This window comes from Phaenicophaeus curvirostris, chromosome 3 (genome assembly GCF_032191515.1).
Source record: "Phaenicophaeus curvirostris isolate KB17595 chromosome 3, BPBGC_Pcur_1.0, whole genome shotgun sequence".
Lineage (NCBI taxonomy): Eukaryota > Metazoa > Chordata > Aves > Cuculiformes > Cuculidae > Phaenicophaeus > Phaenicophaeus curvirostris.
In genome coordinates this window covers 89,421,669-89,444,258 of record NC_091394.1, presented here as the reverse complement: position 1 = coordinate 89,444,258, position 22,590 = coordinate 89,421,669, and the positions used below count along the sequence as shown (strand labels likewise).

The 22,590-nt window shown below is 40.1% G+C and overlaps 1 protein-coding gene across 3 annotated transcripts in view; it reads left to right on the top strand.

Moving 5' to 3' along the window:
* Positions 1-697: 697 nt before the first annotated feature.
* ASAP1 (ArfGAP with SH3 domain, ankyrin repeat and PH domain 1) overlaps positions 698-22,590 on the top strand; it is a 155,709-nt gene continuing 133,816 nt past the window's right edge. Inside the window, exons 1-2 of one of the 3 annotated variants that reach the window (XM_069854659.1) lie at positions 698-967; positions 19,979-20,065. In XM_069854659.1, coding sequence (XP_069710760.1) covers positions 20,007-20,065 — 59 coding nt within the window. In that variant the 5' untranslated portion in view covers positions 698-967; positions 19,979-20,006. The remainder of the gene's footprint in view (positions 968-19,978; positions 20,066-22,590) is intronic. The other 2 variants (XM_069854660.1, XM_069854662.1) reach the window with 2 other exon arrangements.

Sequence of the window (22,590 nt, the reverse complement as noted above, 5' to 3'; positions counted from 1 at the left end):
CAAACTCGTCTGCTCTTTTAAGAACTCTCTCGCTTTAATTTCTAAAGGTGTCACCCCAACCCTGTTGCACCAGCCCTGGAGTAAATCATCACTGGCACCCTGCAAGTATCCCACAGCCAGTCATATAAATCTTGTTTTACAGCAGAAGAGAGGGGGAAAAAACAAATAAAACTAATTCAAGACTACCAGGTAGCCACACCTGGTAGCACGCAGGCATTCAGGCAGCTTTCCCCTGCTGCTGCAGGGCTCAGGGTGCAATATCATCTCCTCAGAGGAGGAAAATCATGCATGCTTTCACTTAAGTGTCCCTATGTAGAAATAAAGGGAGGAAAGTACAGAAAGGCAGAGTTGAGCTCAGGGCTGCCGCTCAGACTTTTAAGCGCTCAGACTTTGGAGCCCCCCAGGCAGCTTGTGTTTCCAGGCGTGGCATATCTGATTTCAGCCTCAGCCATGGGCAGGCTAAGGGTTAACAGCAGACGCAGCACTGCTAACTGTATCTGTGGAGATTATGGCATGTTTATCCAGTGTTCAGATTTCCTGTCTGAGTGTTTGGATTTCCTGAAATCCCTGCTATCAGCCCAAGTGCTGTCCACTGAGAAGACCTTTTTTTTCTCTCTCTTCCTCCCCCCCTTCATTTTTTTTTTTTACTTTGCTCACATGGTAGGTTTTCCTTCCTGCTCTCTTTCCAGTTGTAGTGCCTGTGTCTGCTCACCGGTCAGGACATTTATGGATGCAGATCAACACTCTTAGACTCCAGAATCCTGGGGATTGCCGTACACTGGATTTCCTTTATTATTATTATTATTGTTTTATTCCACTTTATTTTATCTTTTTGTGGCAAGAAAACCTGAAGAAACGTGGCCTTTTTCAACTGCCCATGGGAAAATATGTTTTAGTCTGAGATGGAATAATGGCCTTAGGTTTGAGGACCAAATCTGGAATGGGAATTCAGACTGCACACGTCCTGGTGAGTTACAGCACATTGGGGTTGAGCATGGTTGGTAACGAGCAGCTCTGAGACAGGGACAAAGGCTGAGTACGTCCATTCAATGTGACTGCTGAGCAAACTGCAAAAAGCAGATGGGTGAAGCTGAAGTTAGAACTTTTTCCAAACAAAATGCAACTAAAGTCTGTTTTAATTCCTAAAAATACACACTGCTTTATAGCCTAGATAACAACTTGGTAAACTTTAATGTCAGGAAATGTGTAAGGCCAGATTCTGTGAGTCCTTACTCATGTGGGTAACTTTTACTCGTGTAAAAAGTCTCAATAACTTTAAAAAGATCTCATGTAAGAAAAGATTTGCAGAGTGGGGCCCAGATTGAGTAAATCGCAATGTCTCAATCTGAGCGAAAATTAATCTTTAAAGAAAAAGGGGAATTTTCAGAATGTCTTTGCATGCTTCCTCAGCCTTTCATGTTTTATTGTTGATTTAGATTTAAGCTATAAGAAGAATCCATGTTCCAACTCTTTCTCCTATTGTCTTTTAAGTAAAGTTTGCTGTAAGAGTGAAAACGTATTTCATGCAGCAATGTTCCAGGAGGCCAGAAAGGGGATTTCTGTTGTTGGAGGGAAAATGCTGAGTGTTATACTGCTCTGAATGAACTGGAAATCTGCATTCAGCCATGAGGCTTAGCTAAGGTTTTAGCTTCATTTTTGGATGTGAGAGTCCATTACCAGCTTAGGTGGTTTTAGTTAAACCGTGGTCGCAAATGCAACAAGTTGACCAGTCTCAAAACCAGTGACTCAGCATTTGAAAATGAAAAATCGGGTTTTCTGACCTCTTTGAAGATGATTTCATTGTTGACACCCATGGAAGTATTGCTAGAGTAAGATGTGGAAGATAAAGCACCATCACTGATGCAACTTTTGTTCTGTCCCATAGCTGGAGGCAGTGGCTGCGCTGAACATTCCTGAGCTGCTCCTTGGAGCTGCTTCAGGGATTCATTTCTCTAATTTTAGGGAGAAAAAAAGCTTGATTAAGAAATTGCTTAGATGTTAGGAAATGTCTATAGGGAGAACAGCTTTCTAGAGTAATTTTACTTTAGCCATGGTTTTCATTAGACTATTGAAAATGTCCTGAATCCTAGTGTATAATACTGCACATCAATCAAGAGACTTTAACATTTGAATTCTTGGAGTTTAGCAGGGGAGAATACTTTTCTTTTTATACCAATAAAGGGAAAGAGCCATTTTCCAAATTCTTTGCAGAGCTTCCAAATCTGAAGTTTTAAACTAATTGCCTGGTGTGTTGGCTTTCTGAAAAACCCTTTGAATGTAATCCTGCTGCACTCCTTCACAGTTCTCTTTGGTATTGGTGGAAGGCCTGTGCGAGATCAGTCAGGCCAAATTCATGTCTTTTTTTCCTGCAAGCCTTCAGGAATTCAGTTTTAATTATTAACATTGGGCAACACTGATAGTGATGGGACTTAATGCATTGAAATATCAGTTCTTGTTCTGTATATGGGTTTGCGCTTTCACTGTAGGGGAGTGACCCCCAAAAAATGAAAGGGAGGACAAGGAACCTGTCACCTGACTTAGACCAGACCATGGTGCCCAATCTGGTGGATAACACACAATTTAGTTGTTTGAGGTCACGGACGCGATTAAACTATGGCAGAAATGTGCTCCTTTCAAAACTAGCAGAAGAGTCAAAATGTCACTAACTATCACTGAACCACAGAAAATACAGAGTACAGATGAGGACTGAGGGAAAATGAGAAGCCTTGTCTCAGTCTACCCAAACCTCTTTGCTCTGGGAATTTCATTGTTTGTCCAATGAGCAGGACTTCTAGGACTGGGTCTGTCAGGGGTTTTCCCCCCATGTTTTTGCAGGACTGTAAGAAGTTTCTGGTTTCAGTCAGGTTGGAAGTGCTGTGGGAATAGTTTTTGTGGTGATATTTTGGTATTTCCTCTTCTGCTCACACCCAGACCAGGAAGCACAGAAGCACAACCTTCAGCTCATTGTGTACGTGTTTCTTTTTATAAACCTGAATTCTCTTCCCTCCCCCTGTCTTTTTTTTTTTTTTTGTCCTGATAGCAATCACATAGGTTTAAAATTCTGTTTGATTTGGACTATGGGATTTTTTTATACCTCTTCATATAACTACACCAAGCACTAAATAGTGATTATCACATTAGTCTTGAATTATCTAAGTGCAATATCCCCAACTTAGCTACCTACGGTCAATAACGTTAATGTGCCTGTGCCCCCTGGTAGCTGTTTCTGCTGTCATTTACTCCTGTAACTTCAGGAACATGAGGACTAACTGGCCACTAAGACCTATCTACTCAGTTGCCCATAAAGAAATTCTGCAAAAGGTCATTTTTTGGTAACCAACTGCTCTGTTAAACTCTAAGATTAGACATTTCATGTTTTAATGTTCTTTCCCTCACTCTTTTTCTCTGTCTGCATCAGTAAGGAGGTCCAGCTCATGCACCCTCTCTCCACGTGTCCAACTCATTCACCATCATGAGTGCCAGTCCTCCTGCCTTTCTTGCTGTTGTTGGGAACTATGGATAAACAGTTTTGACAGGCATGGAGTCTGCAGAGCTAACTTCATACGCACAGTGATTTTTCTCTGCTCAGATGATAAATGGACCAGAGGAACTAAATCACTTTCACTGAAATTCTTTCTCACATCCAAAGCTTTTAACCCCTCCTTTTTGTGCTGTTTTCTGCAGAAAGCAAAAAATGCAGTTTTGGTTTGTATCTGAATTGGATCACATTTCTACTGCAGCTTTTCCCTCAAGACTCTTCTAGACACCTTACAGTGTTTAATTCAGCATTTTATAAATTAAAATAAATTGAAGATGGATCTAAAAGTTGGTCCATGGCAAAATAATTGTGTGTACTATATTTCCACTTGGGTCCATTCTTATAAGTTCTACATGAATATCTAGTCGTGCTTCAAAACCATCCCCATGTAGAACCCAGTTTGTGATACAGTTTAGTCCTTAGTGGCTTCATAGCCCTTGAAACTACAAGGAAATTCAAGCAAAGGGAAGTTAATTTACTTCACTAAAATTGTAATTTAAGAAGCTTTAAGTAAAGGGAATGGAATTACTAAGGGGTTTTGAGCTCTGTGCTTCTTTGGGGGTGTTTGTTTTTTCATTGCTCTTGGTTCTAAATTTCTCTCTTGGGCTTTAGGGAGCTGCCATGCTTCAGAGAGGGGGCACAAGGTGGGGGAAAGAACAACAGTATGGTTCATTATTTCAGACACTGATTAGCAGTAGGGCTAAGCCTGGATCATGTATCACTTTCCACCCATGTGGTACTCACAAACCAAGTTCCATACATGCAGAACAAGGCATGATGTGAAGCTTCTCCATATGTCCCGCCTAAGCCCCAAAAATGGGTTCAGCCCCGCTGACAGGCAGTGATGCTCATCATGTATCCTCCTCTATCTCAGCTGGAGTTAACAAAATCCATCTGCCTTTGTGAGTCAGCAGAAAAGTATTCGGCTTTTATAAGAGTTAAGGGACATGGAATAGGGCAATGTCAAAGTGCAGAAGTCTTCCCCTGGTTTGGCGTTTGCATGGCGTGCACAGAGAGGAGGTGGTGTTATCTGTTCCTATTCACCAGATGAGCTGATTTACACCAGTGAAGGGCTTGGCCCGTGGTCTGCATGGCTATGGCTCCTTTCATCTGTGGTTAATGTGAACCAATGTGCAAACACCACCACCAGTGAGCGTTGTGATGAAATGGCTGCTAGCAGTTTGAAAAAGTCAAAAGAAAACTCTATTTTGTTCTCCTCAAAAGCAAAATGAAGACGCTTCTGCCCTCCCTTTCTGCCCCTACTGCTACCACCCTGGCTCGAGCAAGTTGATCTGTAGGTATTTGTGTGGGGGTTTGCTCTCAGCGGTTAACCACATAACAATTTGAAGCATGTGGCTAACTCAAAAGAAACTGCCTTTAAACATTTGCAGACGGTAATTGTGTTCGGAAGAGTGGAGCCCCAGCCGGGGGCTGCTGGGTGCCCTGGGAGCTGTGGCAGGAAACCCTGAACATCCCATAGCAAGATCCCGCAAAAAGGGGGAAAAAGTCTTATTTTATCTGTAGGAGATCAGCTTCTTTCTGATGCTCCGCAGCCAGGGCCAGATGTTCCCCACCTCCTGGCTTGTGTCTTCTTTTGGTGTGTCAGGGTGAAACACCCGTCTGGAAACAAAATGGAGAGGAAAAGATTGGTGATGAGGGGGAGGGCGTTTCAGCACACAGCTTTCATAAATAAAGCTGGAGGAAAAATAACAAACAGATTGGAGAAGCTTTGTTGCAAAGCCAAGCGCATCCAAGACCGTCAGCCGATCCCCAGGGGAATCAGTAAAAGGCAGGCAATGCGGGGCTATGGAGCCATGCTCCAGGGGAGAACAGCAAGGAGCAGCCCTGCTCAGCATGGTAAAATGCCCCAGTTGAGCTCTTCCATCCCTCAAAATCTGAGTTTGTTGGGCAGGGATGAAAGGCCAGAGGAAAGAGACGCGTGAACGAGAGGTGAGCAGTTGTGCTTATGGAGGTAAAGATCCCCAAACCCGCGTGGTGCCACAGAACTCATTACGACAGAGCTGTGGGGCTATAATAACTTCCAGTTTCACTGAATTTTGGGCTTAAAGAAAACAATAAAACTGAAGATTGCAACATTTCCCCATGGGAGGAGAGATATTCTGTGAGTGGTCTGTGACTGGTTTTTAATTTCCATCCACATCGAGTGCATCCTCAGTCTATGATTAGGGGAGCCTATCCCCGGCTACAAACAGGCATGCTCCTAAGTGTTCATTGTACAAATAAAACAGTGGAATTAATCTTCTTCAGCCAGCTGCAAGCCTCATTTGTAATTCATCAGGTAAAAATAATGTATCTGTACGTCTACCAGAATGGCCCCTGATCTAGGAAAGCAAATGACTTTCAGAGTGTGGCCTTAAGGTTGAAAATTCAATGTGCTTTGGAGAAAGGGCAAGTAAGGCCTCGTTAAGCCTTCTCTCTCAGTTACAGTGATTGGAGCTGTGGCCTTGTGGCATGGGAATGGGGTGGGACTGCAGCTAGAAACCAAGCTATGTCCCCAGGGTCCTGCAACCACGTGCATCTCTCCATATCTATTCTCCAGTCTGGGGAGAAAGGAAATCTGCTTTTAGTGGCTGAACCGTAGCCGTGGGATTGCCACCTTCTGGCACTGAATTACAATATGACCACAGGCAAGTCTCTGCATGGCTCTGCCCAAATCATCAGCAGGAGAAGAATGGCTTGCTCCCCCTTTCTTCATCCCTGGATTAGGCAAAAGGGAGCATGTAACTGGAAAATAAAGGGCACATGGTTGATATGCTCTTCAAAACTCCTGGAGCAAGAAGAGGGAGATGTCTCATGCCAAGGCTGGCACAGCTTCATGTTCTTACTGTAGCAGTTGGCCAAATTCGTAGAAAGTATTTTTATTTTGGCCAGAACTGCCAGCCAGAGAGGCAGCAGGACATTTCAGGCACTAGAACAAGCCTTACAGTACCTAGGTTCAGCATAACACCAAGCTATTAGCGTAATACTATGGTTCAATAGAACATAAAAACAACTGAGGCAAGGCTTTAGGTGCCTGTCTCCAGTATTGGCATATACTTATGATGCAAGAGGTGAACAGGGAGGATGTGTAGCAGATTTTCTCAGATCATAGTCCCAGCTTTCCAAGATCTCAGCTGAAGGATTTTCAGAGTCAGAACTCCTACTTAGGATGTACTTGTTCTGCAGATAATTGCAACATGGATTTGCAAGCTTTTTTCTCCTTAAACTAATAGACGCTTCCAGTATCCATTAAGAAAAGGCTTATATGAGTACAACAAATTGGTAGATAGATAGGGGTAGACAGCTTTGTGGAAGAAATTTTGTCCTGAATTTACAGCTATTAAATCATCACTGATAGTGAGGGTCCAATCCTAGTTTACTAACTGATTTATAGTACTGCTACAAAGTGAATTTAGTGGAAATATTCCAGATTTATTTGTGGGTAAATATCTATGCTGGCATCTTGGAACTCACATGTTCATTTCATCTAATTTAGTGACAAACTATATTGATATTTCCCTTCTGCATTCAAATCCAAGCAGTTCAGTAGTGACCAAAATTAATATGCTTACTAATGTAAACATTTACTTAATGGTATATTTCTCAGAATACATGTAAGACTCCATACACTGGGATACTGGGTCTCTCCATATGATAGTTCGTAGTTGCATACCATTTAATAATTATTTCAGTAGATGTCCTTTTTTTCATAATTAGTAACTGAGTATTAAGCAGAGCTTGTCAGGATCAGAAAGCCCTACAATTTAGCAGTTATCTATATTCATGAACAAAGAGGATCTCTACCTCGGTAGAATAGTTTCTGAAGATATTTTATTAAAACTAATGGGTACCATAATTCTACATTAAGTGCCGAGCTTTTAAATTATTATCAACCACTAAGTTATAATTCTGATCTTACACTTGTCCTAGATTAATGTCACAATCTGACTCCGGATTCAACGAGTGGTAAGGCAGGTCTTAGCCAAAGTCCCATATGTCATTTAAATTTTATGGATTTTTTCATGTGTTTGTTTAGTTGTGGTTGAGAAGGAGCTATCATAGAATCATAGAATGGTTTGAGTTGGAAAGAACCTTAAGGATCATCTAGTTCCAACCACCCTGCCATGAGCAGGGACACTTCCCACTACATCAGGCTTCCCAAGGACCCATCCCACCTGGCCTTGAACACCTCCAGGGATGGGGCATCCTCAGCTTCCCTGGGCAACCTGTTCCAGTGTCTCACCACCCTCATTGTGAAGAATTTCCTCCTTATGTCTAGTCTAAATCTGCTCCTCTCCAGTTCATATCCATTCCCCCTTGTCCTATCACTACATGCCCTTGTAAAAAGTAGCTCCCCAGCATTCTTGTGCAAACTCTTTAGGTACTGGAAGGTCACTATAAGATCTCCTCAGAGCCTTCTCTTCTCCAGGCTGAACAACCCCAACTCTCTCAGCCAGTCCTAATATGGGAAGTGCTCCATTCCTCTGATCTGATCATCTTTGTAGCCATTCTCTGGACCTGTTCCAACAGCTCCATATACTTCTTATGTTGAAGATTCCAGAACTGGACACGATACTCCAGATAAGGTCTCACAAGAGAGGAACAGAGAGGTAAAATCACCTCCCTTGACCTGCTGGCCACTCTTCTTTTGATGCAGCCCAGGATGTGGTTGGCCTTCTGAACCATGTTCATATGTTGACTAAGATAGGGTTAAAAATCTGCTTCTGATCCAAGATGATGTACAGCTGGTATTTGTTCTCACCACTGAGACAGACAAATGGGATTTGGCTCAGTTGAAACAAATTTCCTTACCATTGAGTATATTAGACTTAAAGGGCATCAGTAGCACAGGAACAAGGATAAAAAGGTGATTGTAAGTCATGTTTTGCTTCTGTATGCTGGAGCTATAGGACAGCCTACCTGGCACCTGGTCTGAATTAGAGAAATTGCTCGACTGTTTAGATTTATGTTTTTCCTCCAGGGGTTCCTGGGACGCTCATACCAGTAATTACCCAGTTATCCCCTACAGAGCAGTGTATACATGTATGTACATGGTATAACATAAACTCACTTTTCCTTCTATTGCCTTCAAGCATAGAGAACAACCTGGCTATGAGGCTCCTCTCAGTCAGAAACCTCCTTGCCTCAGTGATCACTTCTAAGACTAGTTCTGCCTATTTTCAGACTGTTTCATCTCCCAAAGAGCAAGAAGACCTTAAGCAGCATGTTCTCAATACTGGGATTTGCAATAGGCCCATGTCCTGTGAGTCATATTGGCAGTTTTCTAAGCCAAGTCCTCCAATTGCTACAACTCAGGCAAAAGAGTTAGACTTACAAGTAAACTCCTACCATAGATTTGCACCATTAAGCATATCGGGCACAAGAGTGGACAGGACCCCAACCAGTGACTCATTATCCTGACTCTAAGGAAAACAGTCTTAGAGATCACTTGTTCATGTTCCTGGATGCTGAAGAGCACCTTATCATTTTAGAGAATCTTATTTGTATTGTGGTTTATATCTTGGAAGAAAAAAGAACTTCTGTCATGAAAATGTAGGTCTTTTAAGTGGAGTTTAAATAACATACTGCTGAGAACTCTGCAATATTTGTAGCCTGATCTCTATGAATGAAGCTGAAGCAATTGCCCTGTGTGTTAAGTGTCCCCCCAAGACTTTGAACCACCCTCAACCAAGACACACGGAGGAACAGAGATCTCAGACACTCCTACACATTTTGTAAAAGCAGGTAGATGGCTAGAAGGAAAAAGCATTCTTTGTAACCTCTGATTACCTCTTCCTCAAGCAAAAAGCCACAACTACTGTGAGATTAAAAAGAGAATTTTCACTGGAGTGCAGTGCTGTGCCCACTACAACCTAAGGAAAAAGCTTCCACAGGCATTCGCCCCTCAGTCTGACCATGCAGGGTTTCAGCTCTCCCAGGTCTTCATGGTGTTCATGCAAACCTGCAGGTGCCAGAATGGCTTTAGGAGCAATAACAGTTAGGTGAAAAGACACCTGTTGTTATTTATTCCAGTACTTGAATTCTCTCTCCTTGGAAGAAATAATGTCTTGTAATAACACAGGCCATTAAACCACCATGTTAGTGTGAAAAGCACTTCCTGGGGATAATAATATCCTGACATGCATATTGCTTGCTTACTAGTGCTGGCTGCCAGCATAGTGGCAACATTTGGCTTAGACAAGCAATACCAGGGGAGAACCCTGTTCGCTAAAGCTGACCATTGTAGATAGAAGCTTAAATCAGTAATTTTCAAAAGCTAGTTGCCTAAAATTCAGAGCCTTAACTTGTACCAAAGTACTAGATAAAATACTTCAATGTCCTTTTGAAAGTGCAGGCAGTTATTTCTGTACACTAATGAGAGTTTTTGTAGACAAGAGTTCAGCCCATCCTCTTGAGGTTCCCAGTGAAGAAAAAATTATCACAGTTCTGAGCTGCGGAACATTTGTTTTTATAATTCAATGACCTTTCTAAATAGAAATCATCAGCAGGGACAGACTGTCGAGGAGAAGTCAGTTTGTGTCTTGGAGAAAGACACTGAGCTCCCTCTAGAATGTGGACTTATACAGGAAAGAAACTCAGATCCCCAGAAAGGATGTGTTAGTGCATTGGCTTCTTAGTACTTCTGTCTGCAGTGTAGATTAGTTTACAAGGTTTAGCAGGAGATGAGTGGTGGTCATAAGCAGCAGAACTGAGCAGTCTCATCCAGCCCCTACTCTAGATGCAAACTGCAGTGGGCTTTGCTCTGGTTCCCACACATACAGCACAAGAGGGAAAAAATGACCACAGTGACCAGCCAGAATCTGCATGACAGCTGACAGCACCCAGTTGTTTCGACAGTAGTTATCACCAGAAAATATGCTTCTGCTTTGTCTTTTCCTGTGCATGTCAGAAACAAACAAGGTATTTGTTTCCTAAAAAAGAAATGCGCTCATTTTGGAATGCACTGAGCAGACCAGGTTCTTCGAAGTACTAAAGGATGCATATGTGGGATTTCAACAATTTTAAGCCCTTCCAGGATATTTGTGCAATATTAATTGTGTCAGTCACTGCACTGTTGTTGCAGCAAACAGTACACCTGAGGTAAGGAAACCTGGCCTCATTTGTGCTTTTAATGTAGTCTTTCTTAGAAGCAGAAGCTATTTGCAAGATCACAATTTCCCTCGCAGACACTATTTTTAATTGGGGAAGAGTTCTCTCAGAGGAGTAATAGCCTTACTTTTGTTCACATCTGCACAGTATTTCCCTGATCAGGAGATCAAGAGAAAGAGGATCTGAGCAACTCTTCTTTAAGCAATAATGAACAGAGAGCTGTGCAGTAAATCATAATGTGCAATAAAATAAAAAAAAACACCCCAACATTTGGCTGGAGATTAATGACTGGGATGGGACTTACTGAATTAAATTGGATCAGATGTTCCCTGAAAAAATATCTGAGTTAGTTTCACGGCGCTCTACAGTTTTGGTTTTGGTTTTCACAAAGAAAGATTCAGCTTGATAGTTTTGTAACTACTAACAATTTTGAGGCTTTGCAGAAGTGGTCTTAGAGGACTGCAGGAGAGGACAGGCCTTGATGGGAAACCCTGGTCCTGCTCAGGCAGGGGAGAGAGCTGAACATGAAGCCTCCTCAACACGCAATGCCACGAGTTCATCAAGTGTTACAAGTTACATCACATTTATACAAGACACGAAGGGCTGATTTTTCATTCCCACCTCCAGGGGCGATTTCATGACTATGGGTCTGCCACAGAGACAGTTACCTCTGAATTCTTGATGGCTGAGATCAAAGCCCAGTTGCACCTCTTGTGCTCCTTGTTAGGCAGTTTAGGTGCCTTCTTCTTCTGTGAATCCACATTTAAGTGTCCAGCCTTCTGGATATCAGCTAAAGAGACATTTGGGCAGCTGACTCAAGCTTTTGCATTTCACCATGGACTGAGGCACCCCAAACCTACACTTAGCTTAGTGTCTCACTGATACATTTTCTTGTGACTAGAACCTCAAGCAGCAAAACACTTGGACTTGTAGCACTATTAACTAAAGAAATCGACTTAAAACTGTAAGCCACTGACTGGGACTGATATTTCCTGTTGATATTGGTGTATTCTTTAATCAGAGATGCCTCTTGTTTTGCCAGTATCCAGACTTAGTTCATGAATGTATCAGAGAAAGGAAGTCAAAGCTGCAGGGATTACTACCAATAATGCTAGAGATAACAAAACTCCTTACCTCTTTAATTGTTTTTTTTTTTGCTGAACTTGAAGTGATACAGGTTTCTAACATAACAGACAGAAGGCCCACGTCAGTAGGCATGATAATGAAGGTAACGCACACACATCTGCCTTCTCACCTGCTCTCAGGCACCTGGCAGCTCTGCAGGGTTAGGTTTAGTGACTTTGCCTTTTTAACTCAGTTTTTGTAAAAAATGAACAACAGTGGCCTAAATCCAGAAGAAAAGCAAGGCTACGTTATTAAAACTCAGAAAGCAACACCATTATAAAATTCATCAAAGCACTCAGAACAAATTTTGAGGGAATCTCAGAAACCGGGGGCTTAGTCATCCCAAGTTTTTCCAGCTCGTTTACATAATTGCCCCTTGAAATAGTTGTCTTACTTTTTTTCTTCTTCTTTTTTTAACACTGCCACTTGGCAAGTATTCACTGAGCAGGCAGCTCAGCTCCACAGCTGCAGAAGGACAGAAAAAACTTCAAGATTCCCACCATACACAACTCTACTTTATATAATGTGAGCCAACCACATCTAAGTGCATCCAAAGTAGTCATCTCACTGTCACTTGCTGAGATATCAGCAACTCATTAGCCAATTTAACTAATTATTACATCAGTAAAATTCATTTATTTGTGAAGTGATTTATTAAATAATAAGAGACATTTAGAGAGTGTAATGTGTGAGTTATTCAATATTTTTAACTATCATCAGGGCATGGAGACATGCAGTCTCAATGCTTTCCCACCCTCTTCAAAACCATATGATTTGATTGCTTCTCTCTCAGCATAAATTCATGCTGTCACCAAAAAAGGCAGTCCAAGTACCATCACATGAGCTTGATCAAGAAACTGGTACAAATGAAACCGAAAAAAGGAGGTTATTTCAGCTGCATCACTCTTCTCTTGGTTAAAAATATAAAACATTACAACATAAAATTTTATCATATTTCATTTGTGTAACATCTTCTGTCTAAGAAAATCTAAAGATCATTAAAACTTTCCATTAGATGGTGCATGGAAAGTATGTCATCAGCCACGGGAGTACAGTAATAAGTATTTTTTGAAGGTGATTTCCATTAAAAACTTAATTTTAAAAAAAATTGTTTTCTTCCTCCTGGCACCTCTTCTTGAATATAGAATTAGAGGTGTGGTCTTGTATCTGCCCATGGGATGATACAGGCAGAAATAAGAACAATGCAATGTGCTTAGGGCATGCAGCATCTTTGGGGTAGGTGTCTTCCTCTGGGCTTGGCACTATACTCTCTCTTTTAATCAGTAGAATGAAAAGTCATCTTAGTCTGTGATTCATCTGACCGTTGTAGGCATCTACTTTAGGATGTCTATTTTAAACATCTGCTATTGTAGGATGAAGTGAGCTGCAACCTAGTTTCTGTTGTCTGTATTGACTATATTGTCAGTAATGACAAGGGGAGCCTGGGGTGAACAGCCCAGGCAAAGACACTTTGTTAGATACCTCTCACTTTTAAAGTCTAAAAGTTGAGTCAGAACTCATTAAAGTGGTTGTAAAGAATCCTATTTACATGGACTGAGACTGGATCAAGTTTTAAAGGGATTCTCTTACTACATTTCTCTATGTAGTTAGTCCATACAATTTCTGGGAGCATGCTCACGGATCTGGCCAAGACACACTGTATGGGTATATACAGATACGAAGAATAAAATAAGAGAATATTTAGGAATATCTTTGTCTTCCTGTATTGAAGTTTCTATGTACCTTGTATTTTGGGGTATTCAGTAGAGATGCTTTGAAAGTTCTGCACTCAGCTGAAGGACAGAATGGCTAGCAGTATTACATCAGCCAAAATACATGACATTCACAGGACTGCTAAGTAGGAGGCTGGTGCTTCCTGGTGCCTGTTGACAGGGAAAGCATGAAAAACACAGCACTTTGAAGGGCAGATCAGTATGAAGACAACCCACAGTTAGTGGCTATTGAGAATGACTGGGGGCAGTGACAAGAGGAGCTGATTATGCATTGAGATTATATTATTAATCTCTTATCTGTAATCCATATACTGGGTACGGGTTATTTTTCTGTAGGCTATGTGCTGACTAAATAATTAAGAAGTGGCTAGCTTTACAGAGGAAGAGGAAAACCCTGTTACGTTATTAGCCCCTCTCAGTCTTCGGAAGTGGATTATAAGTAACTCAAAATCTTGGACTGCAGATAGCAGCCTTGCCATCAAATACAAAAAAAACACCCTTGATGAGATCAGCGAAAGCTCTCCAGAGGTCTGAAGCCAGGCAGCAGACAGTCTGATTAGCTGCTGCCTCCACAAAATGAAAATTCTTCCCTGTGCCCAAGAAACAGCCAATGCATGTGGTTGGAAGTGATATAAAGGTCACTCTTAAGTGGATCTAAGGAGATTTAAGTCACAATATCACCTTCCTGAAGCCCCTAGACAAATAATGAAAGACAGGCTTCAAAGACTAAACAGTCCTTCAGCCTTAATACTTACCCAAAACTATTCATCATCTATCTGACTCTTACGGAAAATTCACCTTTGAATGACACTGCAGAAATTACCTAACAAAAAATGCTTAAGCCCTCTGGCCCTCTATAGCAATGTGTTAGTGATATATTACAAAAACCTTGACTCTTAGAATTACATCGTTTTGCAGCATGAATTCCTAACCCAGATTTAAGATGTCCAGTGCAACTCTTCTATAGCACTTGCACAGCCCGAATACCCTATCATAATTATATAACAATCATATAATCAGATAAGGGTGGAGAACTAATTTCCATTCTAACAGTAATGCCATCTCCTAAAATTAGAATATTTTTTAATCAATTTTTGTTTCTAACAGTAATGTCCAAAAAACGATCTGAATTTTTAAGTTGATTTTTTATACATATTCAAACATGTGGGTATTTCAAGGTGAATGTAAGAAAGTTCATACTTTACAAATACATTTAAAAGTTCAGTGGAATGACTTGAGGATTAATAACCCTCTCAGTCTGATATCAGTCCAGTGTAAAACACTGGAATGGCTAATTCCAGGCATTATTCATCATGAACCAGGAAAAAGTAATGCAATTCATGCCAAGTATGTTGTAATTAAGGCAATCGTATTTTATTTCAAGAAAGCTACCTTGATATTTTTTGTGATTTTTAGTTTTCCTGAAAAATAACCTATATAATTGATGTAATACTTAAAACCCTTGGTAGAACTTCTGGCACCAAACAACATTTTGATTAAGAAATTAGAGTTATCTAAAGTCATCACTGTAATTATTTAATAGATTAAAATCTGAACAATTGACATTGCTCAGAAACCATTACAAATAGGGACTCATCATCAAGAGGATGTCAGTCAGTTCCTCAGTGTCACTCCTGGGGTCTATGCTGTGTTAGTGCAGTTCAGTAATGACTTTTCCATTGTTTCTTCTTTCAGGATTCAGCTTGTGCTTATACGCATGCTGCTGCTTTGATGCTGTATTTTTATGGAAGCGCTGAGAATACGTAGAGCTAATGTATGAGGTCAGGATGGATTTTCAGCTGCTTAGTACATACTAAAATCAAGTCTGAGATGACTTGTTCACAGACAAATATCCTCGGATTTGCTTCACCCAAGTTTGTTAGACCACATCCTAAGAGTGTTATCCAAATCATGGATTAGAGCGAAGCCAAAGAACATATGTTTGTCACATCCTGTTTGGATGATACCAGCATAGACACAAACAGAACAAGCAGATTTTGGCATGAAATGAAAGACATTTTATTTAATCTCACAGTTGTTCAAGAACATGTCAGTTATCACATGGACTGAGTAATTTAATTCTATATTTTGCCCATGAAAATAGCTTCAACAGCCTTTGCAAAATGAGATTTTGAACACAATCTTTAAATTTGTAAGATATATTTTTCAAAATAATATAAATAGAATATTTATTATATATAATATTTACATAATATGAATTATATATAATTATAGATAATTATAGATAATTTTAAATATTATAAATTTTTAAAAATATAAATAATGACTTGACTCACTGTAGTTCAAATAACCAGCTTAATTTGTTTATTTGCAGGAAATAAGATTTTTTCCTACCTGCTTTATTTTAAAGAATCATGGGATATAAACACTTACTACTCAGTCATTAGCTGTAAATTGCAGAATGAAGCAGTACCCTACAGCATTTCCAGATGAAGTAGTCTGTTTATACAGAAAGCACAAGAGCTATAATTACTACATGATCACATTTGTATATCAAGGTCAGAATTCTGTGATTCACGCTATTGTTTGGACATAAAGGGAGTTGATTTTCAGCTTGGTGGTGTGCGACTACTATTATTGTTACATCAGCGACTGTAGAAACAATATTAACTTTTGCTTGTTTGAGTTTTTCTAGTTAGATTAGCTCCAGTTCAAGCACACATGAAAACTGGCTGCTTAATATTTGTCCTTAAATGTTCACTAGACATGCAGCATAGATGTTTATGTTATTGCTGTTCATGTCACGTATTCTATTATGGAAACTAAAAAAAAAAATCATCTAAAACAAACCCAAACCAATATAGGTCATTAAATGACTTACGCATGAAATAACACACAGCTTAAGCAACACCAAACGCAGGTAATTAATGTGTGTAAAAATATTTCCTGATCTTTTCCTCTCATCTGCAAAATTCCTGCAGAAGTTTTTCTTCTTGACTATTATCTAATATGTTGAAAATTTTTTATATCTCGTTCCTGAGAATCCATTGGCTTCCCACAGTATTTAACCAGTTTTAAAAGCTTAAAATTATGGCAACTCAACTCATTATACTTATTAGTTAAGAGCTAGAATTAGTCAAGCACTTAGATTGTACCACTTAATTCAATTTGATTGTATGTATTTATAATCAGGCACAAGAACAAATGCTTTCTTCATCTGAGGACTAATAGAATTTGCTATTGTATTATTATATTGTATTGAACTGTCACCCAGCTGCCATTAATGTCACCCTGTTCTCAGCTAGGCCACTCTCTCTTACTTAAGATCCAACTAGTCTTTCTCTTTCCAGGTGTAGGTGTCCTTAGGTAAAAAGCAATCATCTTTCCCCGGGTTTGCATTGTTCTCTATCTGTTCTGGAGTTTTATATTTCCTATTAATTCCCCACTCCCACTCACATACTGTCATATATAAGGACTTTACATAAATCTGATAGTGTAACCTTCACATTGCCAAGGACGGTTGGGAAGCACTTTTTTCATCAGGTGAAAAATGGAGTCCTGACACAGAGCAAATTCCACTACACCCTCAAGTCAACAGTCTCATAAAAGCCATATTTAGACTTGAAACACTCTTTATGCAGATAAAACACTTGCATGGGCATAAGGGCTATAGAATTTGCCATCTCAACATTGCTCTTATTACTTGTCCAAGTCACAGAGAGAAGGTGTTGAATCAACAAGATCACCTTCATCATTAGGGGAGCATCATCTCTCTAGGGAAGCCATATATACTTCCTTCTCATCATTTTTCCTTATCAATCAATCCTGATAAGTTAAATCAACTTGATTTTACTATAAATATTTTTCTGGAAATGAGTAAGAGACCTAGAAAAGCAATAGAATCATAGAATCATAGAATCAGAATCACAGGATGGTTAGGGTCAGAAGGGGCTTTCAAAGGTCATCTTGTCCAAACTCCCAGCAATGAGTGCGGATGTCTTCAACTAGATCAGGATAATAATCCTGAGCCACTGAGATCTGGTCACAAATGCTAGTAATGCTGTCTATATCAAATGGGGAATAAAATAGTATTCTTCCTACGAAGACGGGCTGAGAGTCGGTGTTGTTCAGCCTCAAGAAGAGAAGGTTCTGGAGAGACCTTATAGCAACCTTCCGATACCTAAAGGGGGCCTACAAAAAAGCTAGAGAGAGAACCTTTACAAGCATATGTAGTGATAGGACAAGAGGTGATAGCTTTAAACTGAAAGAGGTTAGATTTAGTTTAGATAGAAAGAAGAAATTCTTCGCTACGAGGGTGGTGAGGTACAGGAATAAGTTGCCCAGAGAAGTTGTGGATGTCCCATCCCTGGAAGTGTTCAAGGCCAGGTTGGATGGGGCTTTGACCAACCTGGTCTAGTAGAACACCCCATGGCAGGGAAGTTGGAACTGGATCATCTTTAAGGTCACTTCCAACCCAAACCATTGTATGATTCTTATTAGAGCAAACATAAAGAGATTGCGTGACTTTTTCTACTTATGAAAAATAAACTTCCATCAATTCAAAACATTTAATGTAAATCATAGTTACTTTTGGACTTATGTTGACAGTCAAATTAGAAAGCCGTGAGCCATCATTGCTTTGATTTGAACAGCATAAACCTATAATCATGAAAGTGACTTTTGCCTAAGGAGATGGATAGTATCATTAAAAGCAACAAATGTGCTGTAAAGTCAAAAAAAATCTGACATGTCATCATGGGTTAAGCCAGATGCAGGGCTGCCAGTGGCTGTGATTTTGTTGTAAGATTGCGCTGCTCAGTTGTCTGCTGCTGGAAGACTTTACCAGCCCGCGAAAAAATACTGAAGTGCCCAGTTCATATTCTAACACAATTTTCCTGAATGTAACATAATATTCAAGCATAATATTTTTGGTTTAAGGTAGATATCTCCCCTCTTACATCCTTGCTTTCATACGAAAGTACACACCTCTTTGTTATGGACAGAGACCATAACTATTTCTTCTTCCGTGCTGCCAAGCTGGTAGTGCACCTGGTAGAATCTCAGATCCTTTCAATTCAGCATGTAAGAATCTGAAATCTTCTGGTTAAAGAGGTGTCTGGCCCTTGTAATGGCAAAAGAGCTCTTGACAACATCACTCAAAACTATCCTAAATATTCTTAATCAGAAGGGAAAAGAGATGCCATCAAAAAACTTTTATGTCACAATTTTTAATTGTATATCACGTGTCTTGGAGACAGGGATTAGTCTGTGTTATTTTTAATGTTAAGGATTGGCAAACCTCCAGACCCACATGACATAGTTGGAAGCATAAAACAAACAGGACAAAATACATAAACAAACAACAGCACTCTCTGGAGAAATAGGTCAACAGAAGTAACAAGAAAGAAGGTAACAAAAAAAACTTACAGAGGTGGAGATGTGCTTTCCTTATGGAGTCAAGTGGTATGCACAAACCAAAACCAGCAGAGTGTCTAAGCAAAGGGTGTGATGTGTAAATGGTCTCCCTCCCACTCCCCTTCTGCCTTGGCCCCTCTGTTCAGTCCCAGTCTCATCCTTATGGGTCCTTCCAATGTCTCCTGTTCTGCCAGCCTACCCAGTTCATATCTCTCTGTCTCATGTGGTTTCTCCCAGTATCCTTGCTTTCCACCTCATCTTTAAATGCAATGGCTTCCGGGTAGCCTTCTCCTTCCTAATGCCAATACCTTGCTCCAAGCCCTGGTCAATTTTTTTCCATCTTGTCCCTTTGGAACTACCACACAAACCAGCCCAGCAGGTCTCAAAGTGAAAGTTATGTCCCAGTACTACCACCTCCTCCATAGGCTCTGCAGCATCTCTACCACCTTCCTTCCCCCATAGCAACACAAGTTTTAAACTGGAAAATAGCATACAATATAATAATGGTGGAGAAATCTGATGAAAAACTGTGAAAACACCAGTCCATGTCCTGATATGGCCATCTCCCCACACCCTACTCCCCTCTCCTACATGCCTGAATCCTCCCTGTCAGGCCACTTCTTGCTTCCAGTCTCTTTATCCTTCAAATCGTATCTCCATCTTCCAAAAAAGATCAGTTTAGTGCATACACCTGACATGAAAATTTTCAGCCTGAATGGTTAGACTGAAGTTATATCTGAAAACAGGGTCCTCTGAAGAGTTAGACAACTTGGACAGGCGATGTTCCTAGCTCTGCACTCAGTGCAGCCAAGTGAGTAGTTGCCACATTTAGTTAGACGGAGAATTTTCCCAGTCAGCTAAATGAAGGCCTTGTGTAACAATTCTTAACAAGGTGTTATTTTCAGGGGGTTTCTAATGGATCTGTTTACCACAATGAAATTTACAATATCAAGTGCAGGAATCAAATAAGGTATGATTAATTGACATCACTGAAGAATTAACAGACATTGTTTCAAACTGACTGTTTGAATAAATGATCTTGTCAGTCCCATAGCTCTGGACAGTTTTACTTATTTGATCTTTTCTCCTCATCTAGGTAGGTTTGTGGTTGTGACAGATGAGACATGAGATCTTCAGCTTCCAGGCTTTCAAGTTTTTCTTCAAGAGATTCACTATGGAATCGGTAAGAGAGAAGAAAGGCATAAATATAAATAATTGGTTCGAAGTGCAAAAAGCAGCTGAGAATCTATGAAAAATAAGTGCAAAAGAAACTGGGTTTATCAACTGCAATATCTACAAGTGGGGTTGTTTTCTGTGCTTAATGCTATTCTGGACATTATTACAGTGGGTGTTTTTCAAAAAAGGTCTAACCAGTTGATACTTCCAAGGATCAAAACATCCAATAAATCAGTAAATCTTTACAAAATATTGACTGTCTGAGGAAGTTCTGGAGCAAACTTTAATATTAATTAAGTATTTTACTTTGCTTTCATAGATTTCAAAGCTGGATGGGGGCAGGGTATAAAATGGAGACTTTTTGTAACTCCTTTCAACTCATCTAGATTGGGTAACTGATGCTGTTTTAACTTTGAAAACAACAAATCACTGAGATCAGCCTGAAAAGTCTATGGCAAGATCTGTGCAGATGTTTGAAAGAGGAGGCACTCCTTCTTCTTGTGATGTAAAGTGCTGAATAGCACACAGTTGTCTAAATATGCTTTTGTTTATTCAGCCTCTGGATGGTGAATGCTCTTGTTTTAAAGTTTTTACTGTGCTTCATTGAACCACTAAAAGCTGCATTTGGATTGCCTGACTTGAAACCCCTACAACATCAATATTGATGGTTAAGGCTGAAGTTTTCTTTGTGCCTGTTGCACTGGATGGAGCTATCCTGGCACAGGTTGCTGCTCCCTGCATGGCCATCACAGCAGTGTATGACTTTCATCTTTTCTTCTTCCCTGGGGGAAACAGTTGACCATATTGCACTCCATCCCAGCCAAGAGGGGTGAATCACTGCTGCTGATCTTCTAAAAATGAAATAAATCTTCCTTTGATACATTTGCTTTGTCACATAGCTACACATATTTTTCCTTTATAAGTCCACGATGCTTTAAATAAGCAAGAGTTCAGAAGTCAAATAATCATCTTTTCAAAATTATGAAGCTAATAAGCTATTCTTATTTGACTTTGAAACAACACTTAAGTTTTTATGTCCTACTGCTCCTAGATTTTCTTGGAGGAATAAAATAAAACACAACCATGATCAAGAAAAAAGAGTGGTAAGATCAGCAAGGAGATGCAAAGCATCAGTGAAAATTTTCCCATGACTGGGACACTTATAGGATCTTTCTCCTGCACTGATTATGTCGATAAAGAAGAAGATGAGGGTGAGCCTTTTTTTATCCATAGGGACAATAAACATCTTTTTCATCTGCTCATTTATATTCTCCCATAAAACTTTAAGGATCCAAAGAATTTTGACAACTTTCCTGTCTCCCTTTCAAATTTGCTTGGGCTAGCAATGCGTAAAAAAATCATTAGAGTCAGGACAGAGCAGATGATCATTCTTTACCATGGTCAATAGAGAGACTTAGAAATTAGAAGGCTGCAAGATCAATTCAGTTTAAAAGTAGAAGCTAATGATTAATCAGAGAGAGTGGCTACTGTGATAGACTTCTAGAATGGGCACAGACTTCTCTCCAATGGAGACTAGGTCCGTGCAGCAAGACCAGTTTCCAAAAGCTCCCAGCTGGTTTTCTGCCACCCTAGCTTTTAACAGACACAACTACAACATTCAAATGTCTACTCTAATAAAACATTCAGATCCTAATTTTAAAGTTGAGTAATTTTTGATAGACGAAAAACCCTTAAGCATTAAAGCAGATATGCCTCAAATTATTTCAGGTCTTATCTACTGTCAAACATACTGATCTCCTTAATAAAAACAAAAAAAACCGAACCCAAAACAGCACCCCCATCTCCCAAAAGAAACAAAAAACCCACCAAAACCCAAAAGACATCACTCCTGAATTGAAAATTTCCTGTGCTAAGTTCAAGTCTAGAGTCAGGTCAAGTGATACATTCTTGAAATTAGAGGCTGAGATGGGGGAAATGCAGATGTGCTAGTACGTTCAGTGGCTGCAAGATGGTTTTATGTAACATCCAACATCTACAGATTTATTTCCAGTATGTTGCTAATGAGATGCTATTTAGAAAATTAAGAAATTAAGTATGCTCAGTCAACACTAGAAGCCAGCTCTTGAACTTCAACTCTGGAGGCCCATACAGGTGCACATCTGCAAACTGTGTCTTAGAAAAGCTTATGTAAAGATACAAATTACTTCAGTATATTTAATGGAATCATAGAATCATAGAACAGTTAGGGTTGGAAGGGACCTTAAAGATCATCTAGTTCCAACCCCCCTGTCATGGGCAGGGACATCCCACTAGGTCAGGCTGCCCAAGGTCCCATCCAACCTGGCCTTGAACACCTCCAGGGATGGGGCATCCACAACTTCCCTTGGCAACCTGTTCCAGTGTCTCACCACTGTCAAAGTGAAAAAATTCTTCCTTATATCAAGTCTAAATCTGCCCCACTCCAGTTTATACTCGTTCCCCCTCGTCCTATCACCACAAGCCTTTATGAATAGTCCCTCTCCAGCTTTCTTGTAGGCCCCCTTCAGCTACTGGAAGGTCACTATAAGATCT